The 21318-nt window shown below is 55.4% G+C and overlaps 1 protein-coding gene across 1 annotated transcript; it reads right to left on the bottom strand.

Moving 5' to 3' along the window:
- Positions 1 to 794: 794 nt before the first annotated feature.
- On the bottom strand, positions 795 to 15745 carry NR2E3 (nuclear receptor subfamily 2 group E member 3). The gene is made up of 8 exons (XM_030578338.1): positions 15688 to 15745; positions 12083 to 12233; positions 10624 to 10727; positions 9861 to 10124; positions 8616 to 8797; positions 5745 to 5985; positions 2512 to 2617; positions 795 to 1057 (listed from the first exon to the last, which is right to left on the bottom strand). The coding sequence occupies exons 1-8, from the start codon at positions 15743 to 15745 to the stop codon at positions 925 to 927; spliced, it is 1239 nt and encodes a 412-aa protein (XP_030434198.1). The 3' UTR covers positions 795 to 924.
- Positions 15746 to 21318: the final 5573 nt, after the last annotated feature.

Genomic DNA, 21318 nt, shown 5'->3' with positions numbered 1-21318 from the left:
TACATTTCTCAGTTCAAATGCAATAGTAGATGTACTGCCATCACCAAGTGTTCCTAGTTTGAGAGAATGCCAGGTGCTATATAGCACTGTTTCAAGACAGCAGACCATGCATCCCATGTTAAACGTCATAGTCTTCCTTAAAGTCAGTGTCCAGATCACTTGTTAGAACATGGTGTGTAATAGGAAATCCCAGTGAAAAAGTAATCTTAAAAACACATCTTGCACAGGTGATGTTCTGCTGCTGGTTATCCCCTATTTAGGGTTCAGCAAATACCAAAGGCAAGTTCATTTCTTCCCCCTCCAACTGATAGTCGCCTTTTCCTTGACCCTCCTAGGCCACCATCTGGGCCATAGCCCATGGCAGGACGTGTGAAGATTTCCAGGACCAGACCTGAGCCTGGATCTCTTTCAGACTTTCATTTTTTTCATTAATTTTGCTGACGCTTGTGCCTCACTTTGCATCGAGCTGCATTTGCCCACCCCGATTGGGGGGGTGTTAGTACAGTGTCCTGGCTTTCCACTATGCGTCTGTGTTCTTCACATATGTAACGTTAGTTTCATCTTAGTAGGTAGGTACCAGGTGAGTTTTGTGGTTCTGCTAATGGAGCTTGTAAACTTCTGTTCAATTCTGAGTCAGAGTATCTGCTGTGTGAGCTTCCCTGGAGTGACTGAAACCCCCAATGGGTTACAATGACCTGAATGTTGATAGGAACAGAGATTAATCCTTGGCCATACTATGTCAGGGTTGTAGATATGCAGTTGACTTGGACAACTCACTCAGGGCTGAGTGGGATCTCCACATTCCTTTCACCTGCTCTTTGGCTCAGTGCATTGGAAACCAGGTGCTTGGAACTACAGTGTTCGTGCCGCTCCAGGAAGCCCTCAGCATCCACATCAAGGGACTCTGGTTGCAAGAGGGACAGGTCAGTTTTTGAACATGTCGCAGAGCAGCTTCTCCATGGGAGTGTTCCCGATAGTTCTGCGGAAGAAGAGGAGCTCAATCCGGTCTGAGGAAATAAACCTCAAGGAGGGAAGGAGCAGGAGCAGTTTTCCAAACCTGGAGGAAAGCAGAGAAGTGTCAGTGTGGGTTTGGTTAGCTGTTAAGTAGAAGAAGAGTCTCAGGGAGGATTTTACCTGCTGTATCAGAGGTCAAAGGGCTAACAATATCACAATGAGTCAGTAATTCCCTGGCAAGAGGTGCTGCCCAAACAAAGCTTGCAGAGAGCAAAAATGTTCTGACATGGGTGGTTTCCCCTTGATTTATTCCCATCAAATTTCCCTTTGGGGTAATGTGCTTGGGCCATCAAAGCGTGTGTGGCCAAGTGTCCTGGAAAACACAGAGCAATTTGCCAACCTACCTACCACTAGGCTGTTGAGTGTAATGGTAAGGTTCAGGCTGGAAAGTAGGGACCTACCACTACAACATTTTATGCTCTTCACAAGTACAACATGGTCCATCAGGATGAATTGACTCTAGGCTCCTGCCAGATCTTCCCAACCATGTCTGGAGGAGCCACCGTGTAGCCACTGTTCTAAAGCAGTGACACATTGGCCTATGCTCAATCCAGCAGCTCAGTGATGCTGTCATCTGTTTCATGCCATGGCTGCCTGCCCTTGATGGCTTCACTCCAGAGGAGGAATGAGACTCAGTAGGTACAAGCCTGGGTGAGGGGAACAGCTCAAGAGAAGAGCTGTTTGTGCATCCATGGTGCTAAAGACACAGCAAAGAGCAAGTCCTGCCTTGATAAGCTCACAATCAATCTAGGACAGATTCCATCATGGGGGAGGGCCAGAAGGGATTGGTGGAAGAGGCCTTCCAGCCCATGGAAGTTGGCACATGTTTAGGTTTCACCTTTTGCATGTTTGCGGTTTTTGTTGTAAATAACCATGGGATGTGGGTGCAGGAAGCCCCCAGATGGAGATGAGATTACCAGGAAGAAGGAACATCCCCCTTTGCGAGAGGATGTGAAGAGAGAAGAGGGGATGCTTGATGCACAGGAAGGAGGATGGTGGGTGGCGTTGCATGGCAGAGAAGACCTCAAAGGGAGCAGTGGACAGCGGAGCGGGGATGAGCTATAGGCAGGTGCAGAGCCCAGGATGCCTCAATGTGGAGGGAGACATCCCACAAAGCTGAGTCACCCGGCACCCAATCCCTAAAGGAGGTGACGCTCTCCCCTCCCCCAGCAGAGGGCGCCAGCCCAACAGGATGAATCCACCTGCGCTTTAGCATTCTGCCTAGGCGGGAAAGGCTGCTAAAGGAAGGACGGACAGCTCAGCCCTGCCCCAGCTCTAGAGCAGCACAAGGCAAACCGAGGGCTTCAGCATCATGGAGACTAGCTTGTGCAGTAGGGAGAAGAGTGATTTCTAACGGACTTGCCTGGGGGGCAGGCAGTTGTTAGCTCAGAAGGGAGAGGAGGCAGGAAGGCAGGAAGCGAGACAGACACTGGCAAGAAACCAGCAGCGAAGGGTGCTGCGTGGTCAGTGGCATGTCTGCAGCGTGAGCCCTGTTACCTGACAGGCTGGCTGGGGTAGTGTGTCCGGTTGTGTTGGTCCAGCATCACCTGCGACTGATCTTGCAAGTTCTCCACCTGCTCTGGATCCTTCAGGCCCCGTGTCTCTGTAACAAGATCAGGGCTGTTCTGTGGCACCTGCACTGAGAGAGGCTCCTCGCACACAGCAGGAGCACACACAATTCCCGTACTGTGGGGGAGCCAGCGGGTCCCACCACCAAGGAGCAAAGCCTGGGCCCACTGCACTACCCAGGAGCCCCTCTGCACAGATGGAGCTGGTGAGGGCGTGCTCGTCAGATTGGATCACAGGTTGAACCAGCTCAGCTGAGCTGTAATTGTGCCTGGCTCAGCTCTGAGTGTGAGGCTGGTATTCCAGTGACACTCCCTGGGGGGAGCCTGGGCGGGCGGGGACTGGGGGCAGTGCCTCTGCTGCTGTTTGAGATGGTTCGCAGGTCATGGGACCCGACAGCCTCTTGCTCTGGGACAGGTGCTCTAGCATCTCCTGTCTGCCCCCCTTCATACTCCATGGCTGCTCCCCAGACGAACACAACTTCATACACAGTGGGAGAGGAGGGGTAGCTAAGCTGCGGTGCCAACTCTGGCCTTGGATGGTGAATGTAACGGTGGGTGTGAGCTATACAGCTAGGGTGTTGGGTTTGTTTTTAATCAATTCACAGGGCTGTATCCTCTAGGGAAGGACATTTGCTGACGACATTAACACTGGAACCATTGTTAATACGGTGAGAGAAATCCGATCATCTTCAGAAACCATGTGGACGTGGCATGGGCAACGTGGATGAACCCTTGTGTATTAACTCCCAGTAGCTAGGGATGGATGCTCAGAAGGAGATTGGGTTGCCAGGTGTCCGGTTTTCAAGCGGAACGCCTGGTCGAAAAGGGACCCTGGCAGCTCCAGTCAGCACTGCTGCCCAGGCTGTTAAAAGTCCAGTTGACAGCACAGCAGGGCTAAGGCAGGCTCCCTGCGGCTCCCAGAAGCAGCAGCATGTCCCCTCTCCAGCTCCTAGGCATAAGGGCAGCTGGGGGCTTCGTGTGCTGCCCCTGCCCCAAGTGCTGGCTCCACAGCTCCCATTGACCTGGAACTGCCTGGCTGTGCCTCCGCATAGGAGCCGGAGGGAGAACATGCCACTGCTTCCTGGAGCTGCTTGAGATAAGCACTGCCCGGAGTCTGCACCCTGACTCCCTGCCCTAGCCCTGATCCCCCTCCCACCCTCTGAATGCCTCAGTCCCAGCCCGGAGCACCCTCCTGCACCCCAGAATCCTCATCCCAAGCCCCACCCCAGAGTCTTCACCCCCCGCTGGAGCCCTCTCCATCCACACACACCCCTGCCCAGAGCCCCTTCCCGCAGTGCGAATCACTTGGCCCTAGCCAGGAGCTCCCTTTAACACACCAAATCCCTCATCCTGGCCCCACACCAGAGCCCTCACCCCTGCCCCAGCCCAAAGCCCCCTCCCGCACCCTGAATCCCTCATTTCTGGCACCACCCCAGAACTCACACCCCCAGCCCAGAGCCTGTACCCTCTCCCACACCCTGAACTCCTGCCTCAGCCTGGAGCCCCCTCCCATACTTTGAACCCCTTGGCTCCACCCTACAGCCTGGAGCCCTCACCTCCTCTTGCATCCCACTGCCTCAGCCAGGAGCCCCCTCCCACACCCTGAACTCATTTCTGGCTGCACCCCCAGCTGGAGCCCTCACCCCCTCCCACACTCCAACCCCCTGAGCCAGCCTGGGGAAAATGAGCGAGTGAGTGAGGGTGGGGAGAGGAGTGACAGGGAGGGGGGTGTGGAGTGAGTGGGGGCAGGGCCTCGGAGAAGGGGAGGAGGGGCGAGGTAAGGGTGTTCGGTTTTGTGCGAGTAGAAAGTTGGCAGCCCTAGGTAACGGGTTCTGGGCAGAGCAGCAGTGTATGCTGGCAATGCCAAAGGAGGTAGGGCTCAGAGATTATAAATGACACAGAACTAATCTGTTTCCTGGCACTGCAGGAGGAAGGTGAATGGCTCAGACCATCCTCCCTCCTGTTTCCAAACTAAATATTGGAAAGCCGGTGTTGTGAGGGAGCAGCACACACTGCCTGTGAGCCGGCTCCTAGGGCATAGCCTGGTCTCCTGGGCAACACGTTCCCTGGATCGCCTCCAGTCCGAGCAAGCAGGAAGCATGTGGGAGGGTCCCAGGCCTGGCAGCCAGTTTAGCAGGGCCACCGAGAGCAGGTTGAGGCCCTGGTGAAAAAAAAATGTCAGGCCCCACAGCAAGGGTGGACCGGCTAAACGGCCGGGGAAGCTGGGACCCTGGCCCCCTTCTGGACCGCAGGGCCCCAGTAATTTGTACTGGCTCCCCCACCCTCGTCAGCCCTGCAGTTTAGCGTCCTGTGAGGGTTGGAGAGGAAGGCAGCCGGCCAGGCTCTGTCCATGACCACAGTGAAATCGTCCAGAATGCCACCTCTACAGAGCCACATGGGGGTCACAGGCCTCACCAGGTGGCCAGGGAGCCATTGTGAATGACAGCCACGGAGGAAGGGGCATAGAGTTCCCAGGAGCTCACTGAGCAAGGGTGCAAAGATCCTGCGCCCAACCTCCTCAGCCACTGCTGCCCAGTCCCCTCCCAGGTCACGCTCCCGCCACTAGCTAGATCTCAGAGTCTCACTGCTGGCAGTTTGTGGGGGACTCGCGGTGCAAGCATCTCTCTGTCTGAATCTTTGTCTGGGCTCCATGATGGGATTCATACAGCCCAGGAGGGACCCGAAGATGCTGTGCTGGCCCTGGACAGATATAACCAGTGTCTCCAGAGCTGGAGTCTGCTTCTCCAAGGTCCCAATGGCTCAAATGGCCGCCTCACCCTGGGCTAGGCAGGAAGGAGCTAGGATACCAGGGGGGCAGGGGCTGCAGATTGGGACTGATGGGCATTGGCAGAGCTGCAGGGGTGGTGGGAAGATAGGGCTGGAATATTGGGGGGCAGGGGCTTCAGGTCCAGACAGGGGTGTTGGCAGGGCTCCGGTGGTGGGGGGACAGTAGAGCTGGGATATGTGGAGGGGGGGCAGGGGCTGCAGGTCTGGACTGAGGGATGTTGGCACAGCTCCGGCGGTGGGGGGACAGTGCAGCTAAGATACCGGGGGGGAGGGGCTCTAGGTCTGGACTGAGGGGCATTGGCAGAGATGCGAGATCAAGGCCTCCTGCCTCACGGCTGTCCCTAGCCACTGTCCTGCAGCACCAGCTGGGCTCACCTGGTTTGAAGAGCACAATGGCCTTCATGCACGCGAACTCTGTGGGGTCTATGGTCAGGGACTTGAAGCGGCTGATGGTTTCCTGCAGGATACGGATGTCCACGCTGGCAGACACCAGTTTCCCGTGGATGTTGGGGGAGAGCTCAGGCACAGAGAGCAGCGGGCAGCTTTCCAAGGGCATGGACCATTGGATGGCGCAGAGCAGGAACAGCTCGCTCCAGGCTTCCTCCAGCAAAATCACCTGCCAAGGCACAAGAGGAAGGAGCATGTGAGCTATGGGACGGGGCTGTGTATGTGTGTGTATAGGCGGGTGTGCAGGTGTAGGTGTACATGTACATACAGCACCTAGCACATTGAGGCCTTGAGGCCTGATTAGGGCCTGTAGCTGCTCCCGTAATACAGACATTACATCCCCTTTTATCAGGGCCAGTGCAAGGATATTTTGCGCCCTAAGCGAAACTTCCACTTTGTGCGCCCCCCTGCACATCTTTTCATTGAGGGGCAATGAGCCTTTATAGATCCCAGCAGCCAGCCATGCCCAGGGGCTGCTCCCCAGACCAGGCTCCTCCCCTCCCCATCCCCTGAACTCCCCTGGATGGTGCACAGCCCCCCTGCAATCCCATCCCATCCTACCCCACCGGCCCCCGCCCCGACTCCACTCAGTGGCTTGCTTGGGCTTGGGCTGCTGCAGCAGCCCTGCGAAGGTGGCAGCGCCACTAGTGGGGAGCAGCTGTGTGCCCCCCCCTCGCCCCAGGCTACAGCCCAGCACACACACTCCCAGGGGCTCCTGCAGGCTGCAGCAGATGAATGCAGGTGGTGGCCCCTGTGCACACACCCCCGGCTCCCCACTCGCCATCGCTTCCCCTCTCGGAGCAGGCTCAGGGCCCCACACCCCAGCGGTGGCTCACATGCCTGGGAGCCACAGAGCCAGAGCACGGCAAGGGGGGAGCTTGGGCAGGAGGGGCGGGGAACGCGGCTGATCCCTTCTAGCCGTGCCACTGCCTTTGCAGGGCAGCTGCCCCCCCGCACCATGCTGGCTCCTCTATGGCTGGGGTTTGCCGCCCCCGCAAACCGATGCTCTGGCTCTCTGGTGCCTCCGGAAGGCGGCTCCTCCCTGCTGAGCCAGGGCACCGCTTTTTGGCACCCCGCAACCACTTGGTGACCTAGGCAACTGCCTGGTTCGCCTAGTGGTTGCACCGGCCCTGCTTTTTATGTGTCATCTCCCAAAGGTTCTGAAAATGAGTTGCACAGCAGTAGCAGCTACCAGCCGTGGGCCTGCCTTTTGGTCTGAGTGCTACCGACCAAGTCGCCCATGACTACCTCACGCATGGTCTCATCACAGCACTGCTCCACCAGGGCCTGCTGCCCCCTAAACTCTGGCCTTGGCTACACTGGAGAGTTGCAGAGCTGGTAGTAGCTTTACAGCGCTGCAACTTACTCCCCGTCCACACTGGCAAGGCACATACAGCACTGTATCTCCCTGGCTACAGCGCTGCTTGTACTCCACATGGACGAGAGGAATAAAGGGAACAGCGCTGGTGCTGCAGCACTGGAGTGCCGGTGTAAACAGTGATTAATCTTACTATGCTGTAACCGACCTCCGGAATTTCCCCATAATGCTTTTAACTAAAGAACTCTTTGTTTTGTTGTGAATTCAGGGCTCCTGGAGCTGCTTATCTAAAAAACAAACACAGCTACTGTTTGATGGAGCAGAGGCAGGCAGGGAATGTCCACAGCTAGTGTTTGCTTGAGGAGAGAAACAGCACGGCGGGGGGAGGGGGGGGGGAGTCGTCAGAGCAGCTGCTTATCTGGTCTGAAAGCTATTTGCATGTAAGAGAGAATGAGAGGGGGTGGGAGAGGGGGTTGGAACTTGTAGGGATCTGACACCCTCTGGGCTCCAAAAATCCTCTCTCTCTCTCTCCCCCACGCTCCCTGTCACACTCCACCCCACCCCCCTCTTTTGAAAAGTTGTAGCCACTTGAATGCTGGGATAGCTGCCCATAATGCACCACTCCCAACAGTGCTGCAAATGTGGCTACACTGCAGCGCTGGTAGCTATCAGTGTGGCCAGACTGCAACGCTTTCCCTACACAGCTGTATGAAGACAGCTTTAACTCCCAGCGCTGTACAGCTGCAAGTGTAGCCAAACCCTCTGTGTTCCCAGCCACACAGTAGATTCGTCACAAAGTGAAAGCCACCAGCATGTTCCAAACACGTCTGATCTCTCCGGCCATTCTTGGCGGCTATGGCTCAGGAGGAGACATCAGGAGATCTGGATTCTGTTGTGATAACTGGGCCTACAACTTTGCCCCAGCCATGAGCTCAGCTGTGAACAGGGCATGAGTGGGCGGTGGGGCGGGGGAAGAGATCAGGTCCTTCAAAAAATACTCTCCAGCGGAAGGGAAAGGCAACAAAGGCTGTTGTTCACATGAAAGCCTTCCTTAACACTTTACATTTCAAAGGCTTTTGCTGTTTTGCCATCTTTGCTGTATCTTTAACAAAAGGTTACAAAGGGTTTTTAAGGGTGTTTGCCATGGTGCTAACTGCTAAGCAGGCCGAGGTGTCTCCAAACCAAACCTTGTGTGATTTGCGTGGGGACTAGGTTCTGTGAACACTTAGCTCACGTGGCAGGACTGGGACTGAGACAAATCACTTCCCTCTTTGGGCCTGCGATCTGGGATGGTGATTGAAGGGTGGGAGGTGAGTTCATCACTGTTTGCAAAGCGCTCGGGAAGGGGCACACCCAGAGCTGTGTTTTCTGCTGCCTACTCAGAGCCCTGCTGTCTGGTCCTGGGGTCGCCTCAACAATGTGCATCACACCAGCCCAGAGGCCACTAAACGGCAACCCAGTTAGTCCAGATCCCGGCTCACCTGGTCCCTGAAGGGCAGATTGGCAAAGACAGGCAGGTTTTTTGCCCATTTTACCGCCATGAAGAGGAGGCGGGCGGAAGTTTCATAGACACCCTCAGGGCTGGCGGATGGGTAGGGGGACATGGGATACCCCGTCGAGGTCCTCTCAGGCTCATTACCCGTCACGTCGATGTTCTCGTCGGCTGGAGGGAGGAGAACAGCTGGGTCACTGACAGCAGCAGCGCTCACAGAAACTGCCCCAGCTACTTCAGGGACCAAGCCAGGGCTGTTCTGAGTCTTGCTGCTCATGGGCGGGGACATGGACAGCCCAAATTTGAGGTGGGGGAGGAACCAACCCATTTTCTCCCCAAAATCCCTCTAACATTAGCCAGGTTTCCCTGATTTCTGTTTGCCCATTAGCCAGGCTCTGCAGCCCTCCCAAGGCAGCATCAGTCCCCAGCCCAAGAATCTGAGACAGCAGGAGCCCAAGCTGTGAGATACGGCACCTCTCCTGGTCCGAGCTGCTCAGGGAGCAAAGGGTGAGCACAAGGCAGAAAGAGATTTGTGCCAGCCAGGGCTGATCCCCCCGGCACCTGTGGGCCTGGCAGTTCAGGGCCCCACCATCTGTGGGCCTGGCAGTTCAGGGCCGCCAGCACCCCTTTCATTACAAATTACGCACTGCAGGAAGGGAAGCAGTTTGGTAGCAGCAGGGCAGCTGATTGCTGATGGTGCCTGAGGGATACCACAGGACCTTCACAGGCAGAGGGAAGCTCCACTGAAGACTCATCCACTCAGGGACGTTAGTGGCTGGTGCACACTCCTTGTGCTGGGGCAGCCTGGGTTTGCAGAGGGGGCTGCCCTGCGTTCTATAGGAGAGGTTTGTGTGGTGGTGACAAGGCCTGTGTGGCCCTTAGTGGGGACAGGCCATTTTCCCTGGAGGCAGCTGCAGTCTGACAGCAGCCTGGGGCCAGAGGGGCCAGCTCCACAGCTGAGGTCAGGCAGCACTGTGAACTCCAGTGCTGCTGAGGCTGCTCTGTGAATCCCAAGGGCTGGGGAACCAAGCGAAAGGGCTCAGGGCTCTGGCATGGCAAGGAACGCAGCCCCAGGCCCAGGCAGGGACATGGAGTTGATGCTGCTGGTGCCGAGCGCTGGGAAAGAGCTCACCCACTGCCTAAGCTGGCTCTGTGCCACTTGTCATTGCCGATGCCCCAGGCTGGCATGGGTATTGCCACAGCCTCCCTTCCCACCCTGCACCCAGCAACCCACCGTCCTCGGGCTCCAGCTTGGCGCAGGTCTCAGCTGTCATCAGGCTGGCCATGAAGCGGTGGTTACTCGGAGGAGTGGGCACCCGAGGTCCCAGGGTGCCTGGCACAGAGGAGCTGGGGCCCCTGAGGCTCGGCAGGGTGGGGCAAGGTGGCGGAGGGGCCTCCCGTGTGGTGGCCAGGTGCGCAGGCTTGAGGTCTATGTCCAGGGGGATGCTGTCGAGTCTGACCTGGGCAGTGCTGCGGGGCTGGCGCTCGTTCTGCACGGCTGGGGACGCAGAGCAGGATGGTTAGGGGTAGAGGGTCTGAGCACTGACATGCACAGCAAACAGCACCAGGCCCTGTCTGCCCCCTGAGCAGCCGCCCCCAGCCTCCCTGCAGCACGGTTGTGTAGCGAGATGGGCACTGACCCTCTGCCCCCTCCTTCTAGCTGAGGGTGGCAAACGCCCTCCCAGCCCTTCATCTGGAACCTGGCAGCCCTGGTACTATCCTTCCCACTGCACAGCCGTGGGGACCTAGTCACGGCAAGGCTAGGGGCTGGCCCTGTCACCTAGCTGTGTGCTCTGGCCAGCAGCCTCTCCACCTGTCCTGAGCAGCCTCTGGGCTCAGCTGTTCTGAGCTCCTCTCTGCCCAGCATCCACACTGTGGGCACCTGGTACTGCCTAGAGAGCCACAGCCCCAGGCCCCTACCCAGAAGCTCTCACAGTCGAAGGGCTGCAGGTGTGGCCTCCCCAGCCCTGCATCCTCTGGCACCCCCCTGCACTCACCATCCTTGTTCATGCCTGCTTGCAGGCACTTCTTCAGTCTGCAGGCCTGGCATTGGTTCCTGTGGGCTTTGTCCACGGGGCATATCCCCGTCCCAGCCTGGCACCTGAAGGGCAGATGAATGCAGGTCCAGTTATGTCAGCCCTCCTTGCATGGCACCTGGGGGACAAGGTGTTTTCCCCAGTCCAGGATGCTGCATCTGCCTCATAACTAACTGACTAGCCAGGACAAGGCGCTGACACTTTGGGGTCTAATCCATGGCTGGGGATTGCACCATAACCTACCAGGTGTCCCACAGTGCCCACCACCCTCAGCCCAACTGTGCCTTTCCCCCAGCGCCCACCCCCTAGCGCAGCAGCCATACAGTGCTGGCCCACCCCTACTCCCCAGCTTAGCAGTGACCCCCCACTTGCCCAATGGCCCCACGGTCCCCATCCTGTGCAGCTCTGCGGTGCCTCCCCCAACAGCCCAGCAACCTTGCAGTACCTGCCCCACAGGCTGGCTGGGCAGGGGGCTCAGCAGGACTCACTTGTTGGCGGGTGGGGTGGGGGGTGTGGCTCCATCAATCTCTGCTGGACCCTGCTGCTGAAGACCTTCCCATCAGTCCTGTCCCAGAGCTGTGCTACAGAGCTCCGTGTGGCACCAGGGGGTGACCAAGCGTGCAGGGCGCAGTGGGGGCCAGCCGGGATGCTAATGGGCCCTGTGGCTGACCCACTTGCTGGGCTGCGGTTTGTGGTTTCCTGTCTGAGTCCTGGCAGAGAGGTGCCAGCCCGGCACGGGGCCTAGAGCACATGGTCTGTACTGTGCTGGCCAGGAGGGGAATGGCCTGCCATCCGCCAACCCAGCACAGGCCTGGCCCTTCTCCCCATGCTAGTCTGAGCCTCGTCTCCTGCGGGGAGGGGTGGAGACAGCTCCAGTACAGTCCTGGCTCTGTGGCCATGGCACAACCCCTCTGTGGGCTCACTGCTGGCTGGTGTGAAGTGGCTGGGCCTTGGGCAGTGCTCACATGGCAGCATCGATCTGGGGAGCCATGGAAATGGACCTGGGCAGGGCTGGTGGGTGGGGGGAGCTGGCTCTGCCTTGGTTGGCTCCAGGGCCATCAGGCCAGGACTGAACACGGAGATGTTTGCAAAGGGGGTGGGGGGGGTGTCTCCTGGGACGGGCGCCCAGCGCCACCTCCTGCTGCGATGTTGGGGGATGCTGGTGTGTACCCCACACAGAGACCAGAGTGCCTTTGCCTGTGGCCACATGGGGCTTAGGGGCTGGCTGGCTGCAGGTCCCTGAACCTCCTGTGCCAGGGCTCAGAAGGACCAGCCCGCCCTCACGGGCTCTTAGACACCTGCCCCTGGGTGCCAAGGCCCAGGCAAGGGCAGCCCCAGAGCCAGTAGGGGAGGGGCCTGGCAGAGCTGGCACTGCCTCCCCCTGGCCCTGTGAGTCCGGGCGGCAGCACTCTCCTCTCACCTGTAAATGAGCTTCCTCCTCACGCTCCGCTTGAAGAAGCCGCTGCAGCCGTTGCAAGCGTAGATGCCATAGTGCTTCCCGCTGCTGGTGTCGCCGCACACCTGACATGTGAGCACCGGGCTCAGGGCTTTGCTGGGGGCCAGGCTGAGCCCTGCAGGGCAAGAGCAGGAAATCAGCACCTGGGCACCACGGCCTGGAGATGACCTTATCCCCTCACACCCCAGGGCTCGGCTGTCGGGGTAGAGGGCCAGCCCAACACACCCACCCACCCACCCCCCGGAACCCAGGCGTGAGCAAGCAGCGCAGGCTGGGGAGACTCAGGACAGATAGGCCTGAGTGCTGGAACAGTGCAGCTGAGCAGATGCAGTAGAAAACAGCCCTATGGCCCATAAAGCCAGGGCTCCCCAATTCAGAGAGGAGGCACGGAAGGGATGGGGGCTCCAAGAACAATCAAATGCTTGGAGAGAGCCTAGGACTATTTAGAGAGGTGTAGAAAATAGTGATTGGGATGGGGCCCAGCTCTCCCCCTCTCTTATAATACAAGAACAAGGTGACACTAGCAGCACTGGGCAAAGGTGGAGAATCTAATACCGTTAAAAGGAACTCCTCCTTTATACAGTGTGAAATTAGCCGGTGGAACTCACTGCCACTAGATATCATGAAGGTTTAGGAGGGTTCAGCAGAGGATTGTGCATTGATGTAGGCAATGTGAATGTCTCCATTGCATTAGATGGAATCCAAGGGGCCACAGGTTATAAACCAGGAGGGCATGAGCCAACCTCTGTCTGGTGGGGTTGGGAAGAAACGCCGCTATGGCAGGTTCTTGTGTCACTGCCCAGAATGAAGAGCCCGGTGCTGGCTGCTGTTGGTGCTGGGGATGGGTGCATGGTGGGATTCCCCCATGGCAGTCCCTGTTGTTACTGAGATTTGTTATATGCATTACAGTAACATCTGGACTCCACTGTGCTAAGTGTTGCCCAGACAGAGCAAGAAGCCAGACCCTGCCCTGGAGAGCTGTGTCCCCGCAGAGGCCAGCGCTGGTCAAGGTGGGTCCTTTTGGGAGGACGCAGGGCTTGGGGCACAGGGGATAGGACGGCCTGGGCTCTCTGCTAGTGGAACGTTCCTAACCATTTATTTGGCTGGGAGCTTCCTGTGTTGAGCTGGAAACTAAGGGGAGGGGGTGTGTTAGAGCAGGTTTGGCTGGGTTACAACAGCTTTCCACGCTAAACCTTCACAGGCCCAGAGCTCTTGGACACACTGGACTTTGGGGGCTGAAATTCCCCCTACAGGCTATGCTGCTTTAACCACCAGACCCAACTTCCGTCCCAGACCTGGGGCCTGAGTCCAGGAGTCCTGGCTCCCAGCCCCCTGCTCTAACCGCTAGCCCCCAGGGAAGCACCCTGCCTGTAGAGGCGTGTGTTCTTGTGGCAGTGCTGAGTGGCCAGGGCTGTGTTTGCTGTGATCTCCCAGTCTGCTGAGCACCAAGAGGCCCTTTTGACACGGCCGCAGCACAAACCCTCTGCTGGGACACTCAGCGGATCCAGCCCCAACTCTTGCCCACTACATGCAGAGCTCTGTCCTGTGTGCCTGGGATTCCCTCTCAGATCTCCCCGCAGCCTCCCCACCCCAGGCCCAGCCCTTGTGAGTTGAATGGGGGCCAGCCTATGGGCGGGGGTGGCACAGCTCCTCCAGGGGTGAAAGCCCACTCCACACACCCCCGGCAGTGAGGCCCACTGCCCGCCAGCTGAGCAGCGATCTCAGCTGTGGGAGACCCTGTGCTGGGCACTGAGCATCTCCCATGTGCTGATGCTAGGTACAGGGCTGCTCAACTTTCCCTGGCTAGTAACATCCCTGGGCACATGGAGAAGCTCAGACAGGGCCAGGAGAAAATGCTCATTAGCCAGCCCTGCAAGCGCTAAGCGGCTCAGCCCCAGCTCAATGGGGAACTGGGCCTTTGCCCTCATGAGCTATCCCCCTCCAGGCCTACCTTCCCCCACATGGGACAAGCCCCCCTCCTCCTCCTCAACCTCCCCCGATCTCCCCAGTCAAGAACAACACACAGGTTTCTGAGCCCATTACAAATGATTAACCTTGTGGAATGGGTGAAGAAACTGAGGCACTGCAAAGGGTCCTCCTCCCCCAGCACATCTGTGCCGGCCGCAGGAGTATCACAGACTCACGTCTCTCCTCCTCCTAGCTATAGGAAGAGTCAGCATCTGTGGGAAGGGGATGAAGGGCGGGGGCTGGGGCACAGCCAGACCCTAGAAAAGGGAGTTGGAGGGTTGGGGCAGCAGGCATGCTGGCTGTCTAGGGCAGGGGAGAGGGGAGTGCGTGTCAGTGGCATGATTGGCTTCTGGGGCACAGTGCTCTTGGAGTAGCAGGAGGTGGGGGACAGGCCCAGCCAGGCTCTTTCGAGAGGAGAGGAAGGGAGGTGGCTGAGGGACAGGCTCTGGGGGGGGGCTGGGAGAAGAGCCTGAAGAGTGTGTGTGGGGATTCCTCATCCTGCTGCCAACTTGCTCTCCCCCCAACCCCGGGGGGAGTGCTTGCTGAGTCCTCTACCACCTGCTACCGGAACACCCATAGGGGCTCAGCCCAAAGAGTAAGAATCAGGAGTCCCTGTTAGTACTCTCAACTCTGTCCCTGACTTGCTGTATGGCCTGGGCCCAGCTCCTTCCCCTGCTTAGTGCCTCAGTTTCCTCACCTAGAAAATAGGGTTATTGGTCTCAATTGGGCTTTGCAAAACACCTTCAGATCAGGTCTGGATCCCAACCTGCTCAGGAAGCTGGGCTTGGCAAACCAAATTGCTCCTTAGTGTTCAGCTTTTAAATAGATTCTCTGGGCTGGGGGGAGAACAGATCTGCTAATACAGTCATTCTGTGGGCTCCAGGGACCACAATCTGAGGATTTCATTAGCCTAGTCTCTTTCTCCTGGAGCAGAATTCCTTACATTTCCTGAAGGCTCCAAGATGTATTGACATTTTGCCCAGCCCTGTGGGTCTGGGTATTTTCTCAAAGCTCCAGCTTCTGGAGTCAGGGGATTTGGTGCAAATCTCAGCTTGCAATTCTTTAAATATTACATCGCTAGAAACTCATGATCCCTTCAGGTTCAAAATACAAAATGATGAGTAAAAAGAACCTGACATTTATTATTTTTAAGCCAATCTCATGATTTTGGGAGGCCTGAGTCAGGATTTTTGAACACATGGGGTTGGCTGCATGGCTCTGGGAAATCACTAGTTGAGCTGGTCTTCTGCATCCCTGGCTCCAGCCGCAGGAACCCCCTCGCACCATTATGCAATGGTACCCCCGTTGCTCTGTTTGCCAAGATGATGACACCTTGCTTCCAGCACTAATTCACCTCCCACCAAAGCTAACAAGCACCGATCGTTAGTGCTTACCTGTCAGCCAATGAGCATAGATGCACCAAAGCAGGTTCTCTGCAACTGTCTGTCTGTCTAGTTCCAATCCCTGCATTGCTGCAGTGTCTGGGCATCTCCATATGTCCCAAGTGCCAACCCATGCCCACCCTCGTGGCCATTACTGCATCCCATGGCAGCACTGGCCCCAGAGGGAGCATGGGCACATGGCTCAGGATTGCCCCTTACCTGACTGGCTGTCCTCCAGGCCAGCGCTCAAGGTGGACTCAGCGGGGGATGTGGACATGCTGGGGGGTTGTGGCAGAAGTGCAGGTGACCGACAGGTGAGCTTGCGGGAGTGTGGGGGGCCCGGAACCCTCTCCCTCTGCTTTATCCTTCAACCTCTCCTCGGCTGGGATGGCCCCTCAAGCTGGGCTATTGGGTCCGGTTGCTCCCTGCTCCCCAGCAGTTAGCACAAGGTGTCCAGAACAGGGGGAGGTCCTGGCTTCCTGTCACCCAAATCAATGCTATTGCGTGTGCAGAGAGCAGATGGGAAGCTCAGGCCTGATAGTCTGTGAGCTGCTCCCCATGGTCAGCTGTGGGGCCAGGGAGCCAGGTGCCGCTCACAGCTCCTCTGGCTCTGCAGGCTGGTTGTGCGTGTGTGTATATGTGCCTCACGCTCTCTTCAAGGCTCCTAAAGCAGAGCTGGGAAGATTAGTTCTTAACGCTGTGTAAGCAGATGCCAGTTTGTCATCCTCTTAATCTTTAGTCTCTCTGCAAAGGTGGATCAATCAGCCACACCATGAAGAATTAAAAAGGTGCCGGGACCCATGAGCGAGCCCTGGATGGAACCAGCTCACTGTAACCCTAGACCCAGTGACATCAAACCCGCTGGGCCTATGGGGACTTGACAAACCGAACTCTCCAGTCACGCTCTCAGTGCTCCTTTCTGTTCCCCTTGGAGGATGATTACAGTTCATTTGCTCAGCCTTCGCTCTGGATGGCAAAGATGAGCCTTGGCTCCCGTTCCCTGTCGGACATTCGATCTATCTAGCTCCCTGCCCCCTGGCTGCTAGCAGGCCCAGGGCCATCAGCTGAGAGTTTGTGGAAAGGGGGTAGGAATCAGCCTTTATCCAAGGGCACTAGCTAATCATAATTCAATATTTCATGAGGCTGGTTTTCTCAGGCAGGTAAATGCACCTGATTCCCTGCGCTGGCTGGAAGAGTGCCCCTGCATTACTGAGGAGGGGGAAAGGGAGGAACCCAGGGAGGATAATTACAGGGTTTTTAGGAGAAGGGGCCTCTGTTAACACAGTGATCTCCTGGCAGGGGTTAAGAACATCAGGGCCTGCCAAGAGAGTTCAGGGCAAGCTATCAGCGAGGGAGGCTGGCCCGCTCCCTGCCTCCGCTGAATTGCGGTGGGTTGTGCTGGAATGTGGAAGGGTGTGATTCCCGGGGTGGGGCTGGGGGGAAGCTATTGAGGGAGGGGCCCAACCACGCGGCCAGCTTCTCAAGGTTTAAGCACTGAGCTGGTCACCCCTGTTGACGAAAGCTGAAATCCAGACCTGATGGCTCCCAGCTTGGGGTTCAGGCTCAGCCCTTATAGGGAGGTGGATAGGAAACTGAAGCCAGAGTAGGCTATGTGGTTCAGGCCTTTATCTCAAATGAAGGCTCCAGGCAGGCCCCATGGCTAGAGGCTTGTCTACATGGAGAAATTGACCAGAGTAGCAACTGCGGAACAGTGCCCAGGGCGGCTGTACTCCTCTGGGACTAGGGACTGTCCACACCCTGAGCTATTCCAGAGTTGCTATTGGCCTTTCAGTTCACACTCTGGCTGACTCTGGAATAACTTTGCCATATAGACCCTGCACTTCAGGCTGCCAGCACAGGGCATAGTGCAGCCTGCGGGAGCATCTGCCTTGCCCTGTAGCAGCTGGGGGAACATGCAGCCAGTACCACCAGGAGATATACATGAGTGGGACTCATTACCATGACTCTCCGGTGGCTTCTTGCTTGAGGACCTTGTCCCATCTGCTTGGCAGCCCCTCACCTGGTTGCTGCTCACTGCTTAAGTGCCTTGCCCACCTCTCTGCAGAACAGTGAAGGGTACAGAGGCAGGGACATTTAGAACTGGGAGCTGGGAAGATGGATGAGAGAACATCTACGGAATCAGGGAACCATGAGCATCAAGAAAGGGAGCAGGTTTGCATCTCAGTTTTACCAACCCCATGTCTTCAAAAATCATGAATCATGAATCAGGCCAGAACATCATGAGACTGTAGAAAATAAGAAATCCTGCATTCTTTTTATTTACTTTCTGGCCTTTCAGCTGTGAAGGGCCACTTCTTTTTGCTTTTCTCTGCAACCATGAGGGCAAGAAACTCAGTTTTTTTTCCTAAATGAAAACCCCGAATATATTCATGGGACTCCAGGAGCTGGGGCTTTAAGAAAAACACCGAATATTACGAAACTTGCACTAAAAGTCATGTGCGTTTTGGTAACACTGCCAGCTGTGCTTGCAAACTGACTATTTACTGAAACACAGTTATTTCAATTATTATTTGTATTATAGGAACAGCTAGAGGCCTATACTGGGTGCTGCAGAGACACAGTGAGAAACCAACCATGCCCTTAAAGCCTAATTAAGCCAAAGGGTGAGATAGGAAGCGATTTTCCCAAGGTTCACAGCAGGCCCATGGCAGAGCCAGAAATAGAAACAGGGCTCCTGAGCCCCAGTCCATCCCCCTGCCCACTAGGCCATGTTGCCACTTCCACAGAGCATTTGAAAACAAAGTGGAAACTAATTTAAAATTAGAATCATTTATCGAAACAAAGAATCGAGAGCCAAACCACGAGTTGTTAACACAGGGAGCAGCTTCCTCTGAAACTAACTTTTGAGTGGAGCTCATTCCCTTCCCAGCACATTCTGAGCAGCTTGGGTCATTACTTGGAGCCTATGGTCCGTCATTCAGTCAGCCAGAGTAATAGCTAGTACACAGCTTACACTGTGTTGCCTGTGTTATCCCCTAAACTACGGTAATTACTGGGCGCGCTCACACACTCCCTGCAATCTCTCTGAACTAATCCATTTATTCTGTATAAGTAAAAAAGGGGGGGAGGGAAGATGATAAAACAGGTTTAATGGAGTCTGCTAGTTTAACAAAAACAATTAGCCCTGGGATTGAAATAGCAGCTCTGAGTCAATCAATCCCTAGGCATACACAGGCCATATGGTGGTGGATGCTTCATCAGCCATTAGTAACAAGGTCATAATTAGTCCCCTGCCCTGATCTCTCTCCCGGATCCCACTCCGCAGCTCAGAGCTGGCCAGTTGCAGGCTACTTTCTCCCTCCTCCTGTCCTCCGCGGCTGGGAGCATACCCTGGGCAAGTGCGCCAGGTTTAAACCGCCACTGTGAGGACAGACTTCCCTTCAGGAGGAGCATAACCGATAGTGCTGGGCAAAAATTTTCCTGTGAAACCTTTTTTTTTTTTTTTGCTAAAAAAAATAAATAAAATAATTGCAGATTTGGTTCAACCAAAACAATTTCCACATTCTGCTCGATTTTGGTGTGAATTGTTTTGGCCAGAAAAAAGGGTGGGGAAATGGATGTGTTGAAATGGTTGATTTTGGCATTTCCAAAATTAAACGTTTTGACTTTTTGTTGCCGATCCACACTTCAGTTTGGACAGTCCTTCAATTTTAAAAATGCTTTACAATGTTTCACCCTCCCCAAAATGAATCCAAGTGTTTTATTAGACCCCCAAACTAGTTTTTTAACCAACCTTTTCAGTTAGCCAGTGCAGTCCTTCTGCCAGGTGGAGCCAGCAGCAACAAGGGCCAGGTTCAGTATCTAGCGGTTCCTTTTCAACAATATAACACAAAACCAGCTGAAGCCCCCACCCAATGACCTGGGACAATTACAACTGCCCCCCGCCTCCGGTGCCTCTAAGAGGCAATACTTCTCCTCTCACAAGCACAGAGTTTGAGTGTAGCAAAACCTTTTAATAAAAGGAAGGAAGTCACTCAGCATTAATTTGGGAAAACACCACACTTAGGGTTCATAAACATAAACCATGAACAAAAGATCTACCCCCAATTAAGTTGGGAAGTGTGCTTTTCCCCTCAGGTTCTTAAGTCCAGTAACCCAAAAGTCCCTTTAATGTGCGCGTCCCTTCTCTGCACCCCACTCAGTTACTGTCCTGGGCCAGTGCAACCCCAGAGTTCAGAGGTTCATCTGCTGAGTTCACCTCCCACCCTGTGGCGGAGGTGGGAAGGAGGCACCTTTACACTCTCTGCTGCTCAGGCACTTGCTCATCACCCCAACTGCCAATTGCCATCCTTCTCTGGGGGGTTTTGCTCAGGCCCTCTCCACCAACCACCCTGCTGGCCACTCACCAAAATGTTTTCAGGGCCCCCTACTTAACACAGCTCTCTGATTTCAGCTGTTACCGGGGGAGCCTCACTGCTGGTGCATACTAGGTAGTCTCTTACAATAGAGACACTGGCTTAAAGTAGAACTAAATATCAGTGATTTTAGTTCTGCAGCCTATAACAAAACTCTCAAATATCCCTTTTATTAGACCATCATAAATAATACCTAAAACCCATACTACCTAGCATAGCTACCTCTCTGCTTATTGGGCTTTGGGACCCATATCCCCTGCCTAGTGAGTGCTGTTCAGTTGAGGGTGAGTCCCTCCATCGGGGTATGCCAGGTACAGTTCTGCTGCCCTCGGTTCACACAACAAGGATAACAACCCTTTATTACTCCTGCCCCAATAACAAGGAGACTGGGGATCCAGTGCAAGCCACAAGTGATCATTTGGGCAAGCGATCCCATCACGCTGAGCACTTACGCAGGGTGTCTGTGTCCATGCAAACTAGATCAGATCCTGAAGTCTTTTTCCACAGCTCACCACTAGATGTCAGGGGAGAGCTCATTCAGACTCTGCTTACATCAAAATGACAAATTTTGACAATTTTCAATTTTTCAGTGCACCCAGTGAACTGACAAATGGGCTATGCACACAGCTCCAGTGACTGACATGCTCACACCTCCTGGCTTTTTGATGGCCCATGTGCTCCAGCCTATCCATGCTGAAACTGTCACCGCCCCCACCCCCACCCCATAGGCACCTTTCTGGGTGACTCAGGAGAGTGCCCTGGGATAGGCTGGGTCTTGAAGCCTGACCTGACCTTTTGCTCCCAGCTGTGGATGAGGGCAACTTGCCCTGTCGCAGCCCATGCTGGCCCTGTTGTGTGGATACACAGGGACCATCAGCATATGGCCACCCCCAAAGGTTCCAAAATCACAAGTCAGATTCTCCGAATCATGAGATTGGCCTAAGCCCAGAAGTTTTGAAAAAAGAGATTCTAGCCTGTTTTTTGTCCTGGCTTCTGAGTTTTGTACATAGGGTGACCAGGTGTCCTGATTTTATAGGGACAGTCACGGTATTCGGGGTTTTGTCTTATATAGGTGCCTATTCCCCCGTCCCCAAATCCCTGTCCCAATTTTTTACACTTGCTATCTGGTCCCCTATTTGCATCCCCTCTGCACAGGTGACAATTGCCCTGTTACCAATTTACAAGTGTACAATGAGTCCGGTGGTTTCTGGCCCCTGCTACAGGAGCGCTCATCAGAGAACCCAGCCAAGATCAAGGTTCCATTGTGCAAGGTGCAGTACAAACCCAGAGTAAGCAACAGCCCCTGCCTCAAAGAGCTCACAATCTAGTGCAAAGCCTAGTGCTGAGTCTGTGACATGGGTGCTGAATTGAGACTGAGCAAACCCACTGAAAATCCATTAGACGGGAACAACATTAACCTCTATTGGGCTGGGCTGGATTCAAACAGGTGCCCTATTGGTGAAAGGCTCTGTAG

This window comes from Gopherus evgoodei, chromosome 10 (assembly GCF_007399415.2).
Source record: "Gopherus evgoodei ecotype Sinaloan lineage chromosome 10, rGopEvg1_v1.p, whole genome shotgun sequence".
In the NCBI taxonomy this organism is placed as follows: Eukaryota; Metazoa; Chordata; order Testudines; family Testudinidae; genus Gopherus; species Gopherus evgoodei.
The sequence above is the reverse complement of the archived record's forward strand: the minus strand, read 5'-3'. Positions and strand labels throughout refer to the sequence as shown.